General features: G+C 44.5%; 1 protein-coding gene across 6 annotated transcripts in view; it reads left to right on the top strand.

Moving 5' to 3' along the window:
- JDP2 (Jun dimerization protein 2) overlaps positions 1-10468 on the top strand; it is a 56273-nt gene that overhangs the window by 30490 nt on the left and 15315 nt on the right. For all 6 annotated transcript variants that reach the window (XM_069208458.1, XM_069208461.1, XM_069208457.1 and 3 more), the window contains one exon: positions 1941-2164. In XM_069208458.1, the coding sequence (XP_069064559.1) occupies positions 1964-2164 (201 nt within the window). In that variant the 5' untranslated portion in view covers positions 1941-1963. The remainder of the gene's footprint in view (positions 1-1940; positions 2165-10468) is intronic.

Raw genomic sequence — 10468 nt, 5'->3', positions numbered from 1 at the left:
GGCATCTATGGCCCCTAGACTCTATCAAGTCATGCTTCGATCGCCTCAGTGTCATTCTCAACCAACTTTGCCCCTACACACGTACAAATAAACAAGAATGATGCAGCAATATAAACATAGAACTAGAAACCATACTCAAAACACTCTTTTCTTCTAAATCCTCATTGATCACTCACTCAGCATACCTCTCCCTATCACTCAAACTGCAATCTAACTGCAGTCTAATCTGCTTCTTCATCATCCAACTCAATCATGCCTAACCTACTTTTGAGCCTTCATTCTTGTCTTCACTCTTTCAGCCATTTGTCCATTGACAAGCTCACTATCCCCACCACTTAGTCTCCCATTTCTAAACAAAAAATGTAATCCCAGCTCCATCCCTGCATAGCACATCCTGGATCTAAAATGACCTTGCTGTTCCCACAGGCTAAAATCCCTTCAGATCAGTGGCCTAGTCATAATGACCTTCTTCTTCCCTCAAGCTGGCATCCCTGCATAGCTTGTGCAGGTATAGAACGCCTTTGCCGTACCCACACCCTAAGTCAGGTTATTATGTTTGACTATTTCTTAGCTAGAGGCCAATTCAAGCTCTTCATCCTTGGCTTCAGGGCAATTCATGACTTTCCCTCGCAGCCCTTCAGTGTCTTGAGTATCCCTTTCCTGTGGTAAATTATGTATACGCCAGTAAACGTAATCAGCACACTGCAGTAGTGTAGAAAATAATAGAATACCACCGTACAAGGTAAAATGCAACTTCTACTTGTCATTAATGATTTGTATTTATTTTTAAAGAGTTATTTGTGAAGTTAAAATAGTGTGAGAAAACATTTTGTGATTGGAGCCACATAAGGGTACACTTACCGAAGTTCAGTGAGTGACGCCACCGGCTTTTGCCAATGCCTGTGGCCATGTTAAAAACAGAAATCAATGGAAACATTGCTTTTTGTACTTTCTAGATGACCACCACACTGTGTGTCACAAGGTTCTTTACATGCATTGGCACAGTCTGATGATGCATGTTGCATCACCCAATGTGGCGGCCACCTTGAAAAAATAGAAAGCAATGTGTGATTGTTTTCCAGGCTTTTAACAGAACAGGTCACAGTTGCGGGGCATCAGGAGGGTGCGAGGGCACATCCAAGGGATCACTAACCCCACTATCTGGCACAATGATGAAGGGCATAGAGCGGGTAGGATTAATGGGCAGAGAGGAGATGGGAAAACTAAAGTGTAAAAAGACACTCCTTTGATGGAGCCATAAAAAAAACATAAAAGGGTTCCATTATGTCAACAGTGGAAGACTACTCCATAGCAACCTGTCACAAAATTGGCGAGAGTAGTGCTCCAGGGGAGGGACAACACAGTAGAGACAGAGAAGCAACAAATCACAAGCACAGGATTGCAAATTACACAAGACAGCCATCCAATAGGAAAGAAGAAAGTGACTGGCAAAGTATGGAATACAATACTGCTTGCAACAGACAGTAAAAGCTGCCCGTGATACTGCAAAAAATGAAATACTTACAAACAACAAAAACATCCTTTAGACAGTATGTCCAGCCCCCCCCACCCCCCTTGGCTTGGACAGCACAGGTTATTTTAAATATGGTATGTGTCTGCAAATTGTTTCTTGTTCCTCTGAAAAAATATCAGCCAATGCATTCCTATGGCAGATGAAAACACCTTTCTTAGCTTTTCATCCGGGTCAAGGCCTCAATTAAGACACTTCCGTTGCTAATAGTAGGATCAGATACCGTGTGATGTCAGTTCCTGTAATATCTTGATAGAGGTATAAATGGATGCATGAGGCCTCTTGGTAATCTTTGCATTTGATTACATTTAGTTACTGCTGGCTCTAAAAAGGTTATGCCAAGTTAAGATCACCTTTGAGTTTTCAGTCTTACCTGGTAACATTGTACTTTTTTCCTTTTGCTTTCCAGAGTCATAGAGCTGGACTCATGAAATGATGCCTGGACAGATTCCAGAACCTTCATTGACGGCTGGCGCCCTGCCAGGGCTGGGATTCCTCAGCAGGATCCCTGGCACCACCATGTCCGTCAAGGACCTGAAGTACCCTGGCATCTGTGGCATCGGCCGCATGATCTCCCCGCTACACTTCTTGGAGGTGAAACTAGGCAAGAGGCCGCAGCCCATCAAGAGTGAGGTAAAGTCCTAGCAGGAGCGCCTTCTAAAGCTGCTGATAGTATGATTGCTTCACCTTACCCCAACTATTTGTGCATCATTCCTGCAGATCCTTTCTCCAGAAATAAAGGCTAATAAGTGAATGGATTGATTAGAACCTTTATAAAGTACGCTTCGCAGAATCGCCTATCTCTAGGGATACTGTGGTATTATCCATGTCCTTCCTTAGGGTCTCGGAATGGAGTCCCCTTAGTCTGGATTATCATCACTCTAGGGACCCTGCTATTTCAAAAATAATTTCCCACAACCTTGGAATTACCCATCCCGCACAACACTAGCCTTTTTATTTTTAAATATTATGTACAGTTATTTAGTTTTGCAAGGGTATAAGATATGTTTGCAAGGTTCTATATCCTTTATTAGCAATATTTTGAAACCCATTGTGTGCCAAAATATCATGTCCTTTCTCTTCAGTCCACTACTATAACCTGACATCATCGAACATACAAATATTCTAGGATGCTTATTATTGGTGAATGTTAGAGATAGAGGATATGTCAAAGAGAACTGTTTTTTTTTGTACTCGGGAATGCCCTTTTAAGCTTTTGTTTTGTTTTTAATTTGTTTTCTTGGTCACTTTAATCTTTGGGGTCTTGGTAGTTATTGTAACTGGACTTTTGAACTTTTTTTTTTCTTTTCATTTTTTGCTATTTTGATGATCGAGGTCTTGAACGCAAGGGTTTACACACTTGTTTTGGTTTTTGAGCTCTTTGCCTTCTTCATCGCAAACTCCTGTTGTCCTCAGCACCAATCTCTGGTATTTTGATGCTTTTGGTAACTGTAAAGATAACAATAACAAAACACTTAATACCTCACTTCTACTGTTTCTAAGGGCTGCAAATAGCATTAATGGTACTAATTTTTCCACCCTCTGGTTTATAGCAGGCCGAGACAGCATTGCCAGGATTTCAACTTGTATACATGTGTAAGCAAAACTGCAACCAACTTTAATGAGTGCACACTATAGGGATTAGAAGCATATTATTCACAGAGTCTTCACTGCAATTATTTCTGTGTGTTAAATGCCAAAAGCACCCTATTGGTACAAGTCTGGTTCATAAAACACGGCTGTGCTCTTATGCAAGAAATGTGTAAAATTCTGGAGCGTTCTTTATTTTGAACTGCAGGATAGCCCAGTTCGAAAATGGAATTCATCTACAAATCTAGTATTACAAAGGTCAGTAAAGTTCATTGATCTCCTTATTAGAAAATAACTGTGTCGTCACTTCGTCATTTTATGGATTCCTTGCATGAACACTTTTCTCGACTTTGCCTTGTGAGTTTCTATGTGGCGAGACAGGTCACAGTTCACACTTGCCTTTGTTTCAAGCCAACTGGCTTCCTTGTGGGCGAAGTCCAGTCTACTTGCTTTGTCCCAGATGTGGTTTCTGTGTTTCTTGGTGGACCATATTTCATTTACTACCGATATTTTTTATTCTACGAAGGCCCAGCCAAGTAGCTATTTTACCTGTGTTTTCCTTCCTTACACCTCACCTGCCAGAAGCAACACCCTATTCTATATTTGTGTCATCACGAGAATCTGCTTTCTTGCCCCTGAGGCCAGCATTTCCAAAGGTTTATGCCATATTAGTGGTAGGATTTTGCTTAATCTGTGTTATATGCTAGCCACATGTAAGGTATAACATGTCCAGGTGGTTTGCTGTGTAGTCCTCCTAGCTTGTGTTAGGTGTGAAGCTGTACCTACAGTGTCAGGCTGCACTCTGCACATGCAGGTTTGGGATGGGTTTTGGGTAGGGTAAGCAATAGGTGGCGGCGTTGGCAGGTGACAAACTGTGTATACAATAATCAGGCTGGACTTGCAGATATAGGGGGTTATTACAACTTTGGAGGAGGTGTTAATCCGTCCCAAAAGTGACGCTAAAGTGACGGATATACCACCAGCGGTATTTCGAGTCCATTATATCCTATAGAACTCGTAATACGGCTGGTGGTATATCTGTCACTTTTGGGACGGATTAACACCTCCTCCAAAGATATAATAACCCCCATAGTGTTACAGATAGAGGCAGCTTGTGCCAGTGTCGGGCTGTACTTTGAGGCGTGCCTACAGGTGCTGGGCTGCATGGCAGGTGTCTGGATATACAAGTAGAAGGCAAGTAGGACATGCAGTTTCATGGTGCTGTATGCCGTTACGCAACAGCACATGTAGGTGTCAGGCTGTGCATGCAGGGGTGTGTGCTACATATGTAGATACAGCCACATGGGCAGTTGTCATGCTGAGTTTTCATGCATGGGTGTTTTGCAACAAATGCAGTTGTAGGCAACACACGTGACTGTTCAGAGGGACATGTTGCCTCCAGACTGTACATTCAGAAACTGGGCTGTGCATGCAGGTACGAGCTGTCTGTGCGGGTGTCTGACCACACAAGCAGGTGCTCTGCAACTTATGGAGCTGCATGGTACTCATGCAGCTATTCGGCAGAACACTGAGTTGTCAGACTGGACACGCAGGGATTTGTGCTACACATGCAGGTACAGCTGTCGTGCTGTATTTGCATGCACAGGTGTTTGGCAGTAGATGCAGTTGAATAGGAAAACCTGCAGTTGTTGAGAAGGGCATGCTGCTGTCAGGCTGCTTGTGCAGAAATCGGGTTGCTTGTGCAGGTACAACTGTCTTTGAAGGTGTCTGTGTGCATTTGCAGGTCTCTAAATCATGTGCAGTAGTTCAATCAATCAAAGCGCACTTCTCACCCGTGAGGGTATCAAGGTGCTTGGGGGGGGGCAGGGGGGGGGGGGGCGCTGCTACTGCCTGAACAGCCAAGTCTTGAGAAGTCATCTGAAAGTAAGGAGGTCCTTGGTCTGACACAGGTGGGTGGGAAGAGTGTTCCACGTCTTGGCGGCGAGGTGTGAGAATGATCTGCCGCCGGTTGTAGTTCTGCGGATGCCTGGGACGGTTGGTTTGGCAACAATTGCAGTTGCCTGGCAACCTATGCGATATATAAGAAGGATATTCAGCTGTCAAGCTGCACATGCAGAGGTTGGGCTGCATATGAAAGCAGCAGGCTCTCTGTGGAGGTGTGTAGTGTTTTTTGTAGATGTCAGCTTGGTGTCAGGGTCGAAGTCATTCAGGAAATGTGTGAGTTCACCTGTTTTAGCCAGCCTCGGATGATGTCTTCCCTCAAATTAAGGTAAAGTGATCATACACTAATGGTGGAACAATGGTTATAAAACTTACTCATGCTCTCTGTTTGGTAGCAAGCCAGTCATAATAAACCTATTCTCGGGATGAGTTGGAGGTATATCTAAGTAAGCAGCATAGTTGTACACAACATAGAAAAACAAGCGAACAATTACTTTAAAAAAGAAACATTTAGAAGGTTCGAAGAATAAACCCGGCTTGTTGAAAACATATACTACAGATATATGTTTAATTACCCAACAAGGATACTTTGGAGTTGAGTTCAAGACTAGGAAGACCCAACTGGGATACCTCCCTCAAAATCCATACAATCACAGTCAGTCAATAGTGAATAAGTGCAGGACGCTGGCTCTTTATATAGTGGACCAAAAGGAGGCACAGTATGTAAAGAGTCCAAGCAGGCACAAATGACATCCCAAATGCTCTCTTTTGTGGTAGTGTGGGCGAACATATCAGAGGGTAGTGCTAAGCATGTTTTGCATACAAAAAGGCAGGACATGAGACACACACACCCAATAAAGAAATCCAACACCAATTAAAAAAATAAAACACATACTTTTATATAAATTTTGATACCAAGATCATCAGAATCAGGTGAGTACTTTTCGAGCTATGAATTTTTACAGTTTTCAAAAGTTGACACTAATTTATGGAGCGGTAATATCCTAAGGGGGAAAATATATACTGCTTGCAGGTCCTTAGCAGCAACTTACAGGATCCATCTCCTTGAGTTAAGGTAAGTATGGGGCAAGGTCCAAGACAGCACCAACAGGTCTCTTCGGAAGGCACTGGGGTGTCCGGGTGCTTAGGGGTGTTTCAGCGTTGTGTGCCCTACTGTTATCCTATGGGAAAAGAAACATATATTGCATTTGGGCACTTAGCACTGACCTACAGGACTGTTCTTCTGGAGTTAAGGTATGTATGGGGCAAGGTCCAAAGCAGTACCAATAGGTCACTTCGGGAGGTACTGAGGCATCCGGAAGCAGAGATGCCTTTCAGCCTCAGATGCCCTAATGTTATCCTATGGAAAGAAACGGACACTGCACACGGGTACTTAGCAATAATTTATAGGATTGTTCTTCTGTGCTTGGGTGAGTATGGGGCAAGGTCCAAGGCCACACCACCATTCACCTCAGGGAGCTCTGTGGCATCTGGGTGCAGAAGTGTGTTACAGCGTCTGATGTCACATTAATTTAAATGGAGTTCAGTCGGGTCTGAAAGAGGCTGCAAGCAGGGACTGCGCAGTCAGTCTGGGAGAAACCACAGAGGGGATCAACACTTGAGATTCTCGGGGACGTAGGGGCACTGTTGTCTGACCTCTCCTTGGGCTATGGGGCTCAAGTGCAGTGGTCTCTTTTGGTGTTGGGTTCCGGTGCAGGGATATTCGCGGTTGAATGGGACCTGCATAATGAGGCTGCAGGCCACGGGAAGTCTACTGTTGGCAAACTCAAGGTGAGCTTTGGCTCTGGAGGGCCTGGGGACCACACTGCCACTGTTGGTCCACTTCAACTCAGGCTAGGGGCCACTGGTCCAGTGGTGCTGTCAGGTGTCAAGTTTTGGAGGCCCTCGTGAGTTTTCTTTAGTGCCTACAGGATGCAGGGAAGCAGCTCCACTACCCCATGGGAGATCCTGGTTACTTCACGAAGTGCTGTCAGTTTTCCCAAGCGTTTGGAGGTAGAACAGCTGCTGGATGAGTGGCCTTTGGTGCAATTGTCGAGGGCAGAAGGCAGGCCGACGGGGTTGGGGGCCAAGTCAGTTGCTGATCCTCAGTTCTTGTTTATTGCTTTTCGGATCCTTCTTCCTCTGTAATCTAGCGAATCCGAAGTCCTGATATCACGGGGGTCTCCTAAATACTTAATTTATGGGCATTAAGGGAAGTGAAGGGTAGTAGCCAATGGGCTGCCTACTCCTGGGGTCACTACACCCCCTGGATGACCACTTACTTTGGAAAGTGGGCATCAGCCTGTCCCAGAATTCACACAAGATGGTGGAATTCCTAAGGCTCTGTTCATTTCAGGCTGGTCACCCTAAAGGTGTGTTCCCCCCCCCCCCTGCAAATGCAACATCCCACATGCATAGCTACTTTTCCCACCTGTCCAGGTGCCAAATGGGCCCTGGGGTAGGGGAGTCAGCATCTCCCTTCTGAGGAAAGCCAGATCTGCATAACAAGGGCGGTGGGCTTCTTTGAAGCTCCCCTGCCTGGGAATGCAGATTTGCAGGACAACCTGTTAAGAGGGGTGTGTTAACACCCCTGCCAGAACAGGTTTTGTTCCTGACTCCTAGAGATCAAAGGCTGTCATTCTTCGGGGGTCAGATACTTGTCTGTTGGTCGCAGACTGGTGGAAACTAGTTAGTCAGCCCTCCAGCAGTTGGTAAGTTTTCAGGGGGCACCTCTAAGGTGCCCTCTGGGATCATGTATTATTAAATCCATCATTGGAATCAGTGAAGGTTTATTAATAGAAGATGTTTGATACCAAACATCCCTATTTTTAGTGAAGTCATCATGTAGCTGGGGAACTCGTATTGACCAGTGTCCAGCACATGAATTTAAAAGGGTTCCTCTTTTCACTTAATATGTTTAAGGATCGACAAAGACATAGTGGGGGCATATTTGCTCATGCAGATATACCCTAACCTGTAATATAATGCACCCTGCATTAGGGCTGCAAGGCCTTCTATAGGGGTGACTTAAAAGTATTACAGGCAGTGTTAGGGGACATGGCACACAAGTGTGTGCCATGTTGTTTTCTCACTTTTTGGAGCACCTTGTCACTTAGCCTGCAGTGGCAGTCTGTATGAGTTTGGCGCTGGGTCCCTTAGAGTGGCACAAGCTGTGTTGCAGCTGTTGCGGGATCCTCTTTAGAACCCCTGCCCTAGGTACCACAGGTGCCATTTACTAGGGAATTACAGAGGTGCTAAAGGGCCTGGCCACTTGCAGATCAAGTGACCAGGTGTCTTGTTTGGGGGATGGAACACTGGCACTGGAGACCTGGTTAGCAGGAACCCAGTACACTTCAGTCAACGTTGCATCAAAAACCAGGCTAAATGTGGGGGGTTTCTGCAACCACAACCCAGTTTCTTACAGTAAGCACAATATGGTATGTGGCAGTTGAAGGTCATTGCAAATGTTAAGTCTGAATGTTTTGGGAGCAACGAGGCCTTACTAAAATGTTCAGGTGAATCGGGGAGGCATGCAGGCCAGCTAGACTTACTCCAGGATAAAGATTTCTGTGTGTTCGACTTAATCTCCTTTTAGCATTAGGGCAAGTGGAAGACTGGGACAAATATCTGTTTGCATAACTTGCTCCAGATAAAATGTAAGGGATTTTATACTTAGGGAGATGTTAGTTCTGCATAGGTCTTTACCATACTGACATCTTGAAGATTTGTTTTTGTGGAGGCTTTTCGAGATTTCTTTATAGGACTTAGCATTTTTCGCAAAAGACGTTCTTGCACACATTACCACAGTACGCCGTTCCCTCATGGGATCTTGTTTGATGGTTCTTCTAGGATCCCAGGTGTCACACATTTAGAAGGAAGGGACTATAGTCTTCTTTTATAAGGAGCTAGCAGAGCCCCTGAAAGCCAAACTGTGGATTACCAGTAATAGTTGTACAACAATTTCTAGCCAACTGGCCTCCTTTCCATGACATCTTTTCCAGCATTGCGGAAATCCGCCATCATCTGAGCAGACTTTTTTTCTGTAAAGATGGAAACGGAGATGAGCAGAGTACCATTTCAGGGGTACCACGTGCTGTTGATCCGACCTCGTCTAAGCCACAGATATTACCAGGGAGTGCACCAGTCAGAACATTTATCTCTTTGTTAGGATTCACATGCGGGTCTTCCTAAAAATGTGATTATCTCTATACCTGACTGAACTATTGTACAGGACATTTCCCTAGGGACAATTTGATCAAGTTGTCTAGATTAAATCTCTGATTTAAGTGTGAAATTAGTAGGGAAAAACAGGTTTGACTGTACCATCCAAACAGTCCAGTTGGGGATGCCCCCTACTTCCAGGATCAGAGTAGTAAGCAAAGAGCTTGCGGAAACCCACAAACAAAAGTAACCATGGAATATGACACGCCTCCTCGTTCTGATTTACTCACACTCCATGAAATATGACATGCTTCCGCGTTCTGATTTACACACACTAGACAAACGCAGAAAGTGCACCACTGGCTTTAGATGAACGTAAGGAGCAAATTCAACAGGCTTTGGAGCATACAAATCTCTTTATAAACAAGTAAAAACAAATAGCTTGCTTCAAAGTACCCTTAAAGTACAGAAATCAAGCATATGCCTCAGTTGAGCACCTGCAGTGATTTGAGGATGATGTCTTGCAACCCAGTCCAAGCTATGTCAGTTGTCCCTGTATGATTAAAACCTGGAGTTGTCATCCCCTCTATAAACTATGCAGCGTCAGGATCACCGGTGCAGCACTAAGAAGGGCAGTGTGAGGACAAACATGTACTCTGCCCTGAACTACAAAATATCCCTGTTGCTATCAAGGATCGAAAGCCAGGGCATGTTTTTAGGTCACGCGCACAAGCGCTTTGACCTGTTGTACGTATTGTGGGCTTTTAACCATGCCCACCTCACACCCATCACTTTCACTCATTCGTGGGCTTGCCTTTAAAAAATCCCTTTATGTCATTGGTAATTGCTTTACATTTGTCCTGCCTTAGGATGGTTTTGTTACCGCCTTGCAGGCTGACCCTGTTACATGGATAATTGCACGATTACCGATATACTTCAGAATGGGTAAACTATTTTTTTCTTTTGTCTCTCCCCTTCGTGCTCCATGGTAGCCATTGCCCTCACAGCGCCAACAACACAAACTCCATTAGCATTATTGGAGTGCTGGTCACATTGTTCACACTGTTACCCAATCAGAGTAATTTCTCTTGGCTCTCCCTTTACACTCCATAGCTTTCCCAAAAATATGTATAATTGACAAATGCTTTATGTAAAAAACACATAAATCCACAACGCAGCTCTCCCGGCACAGTGGGAGAGCTGATACTACAATATTCACTGCACTTGGGAAAAGTAACCCCAAAATGATTTGCAAGCATTCTTTTTCAAAACATTTTTGACCTT

This window comes from Pleurodeles waltl, chromosome 9 (genome assembly GCF_031143425.1).
Source record: "Pleurodeles waltl isolate 20211129_DDA chromosome 9, aPleWal1.hap1.20221129, whole genome shotgun sequence".
Lineage (NCBI taxonomy): Eukaryota > Metazoa > Chordata > Amphibia > Caudata > Salamandridae > Pleurodeles > Pleurodeles waltl.
The sequence above is the reverse complement of the archived record's forward strand: the minus strand, read 5'-3'. Positions and strand labels throughout refer to the sequence as shown.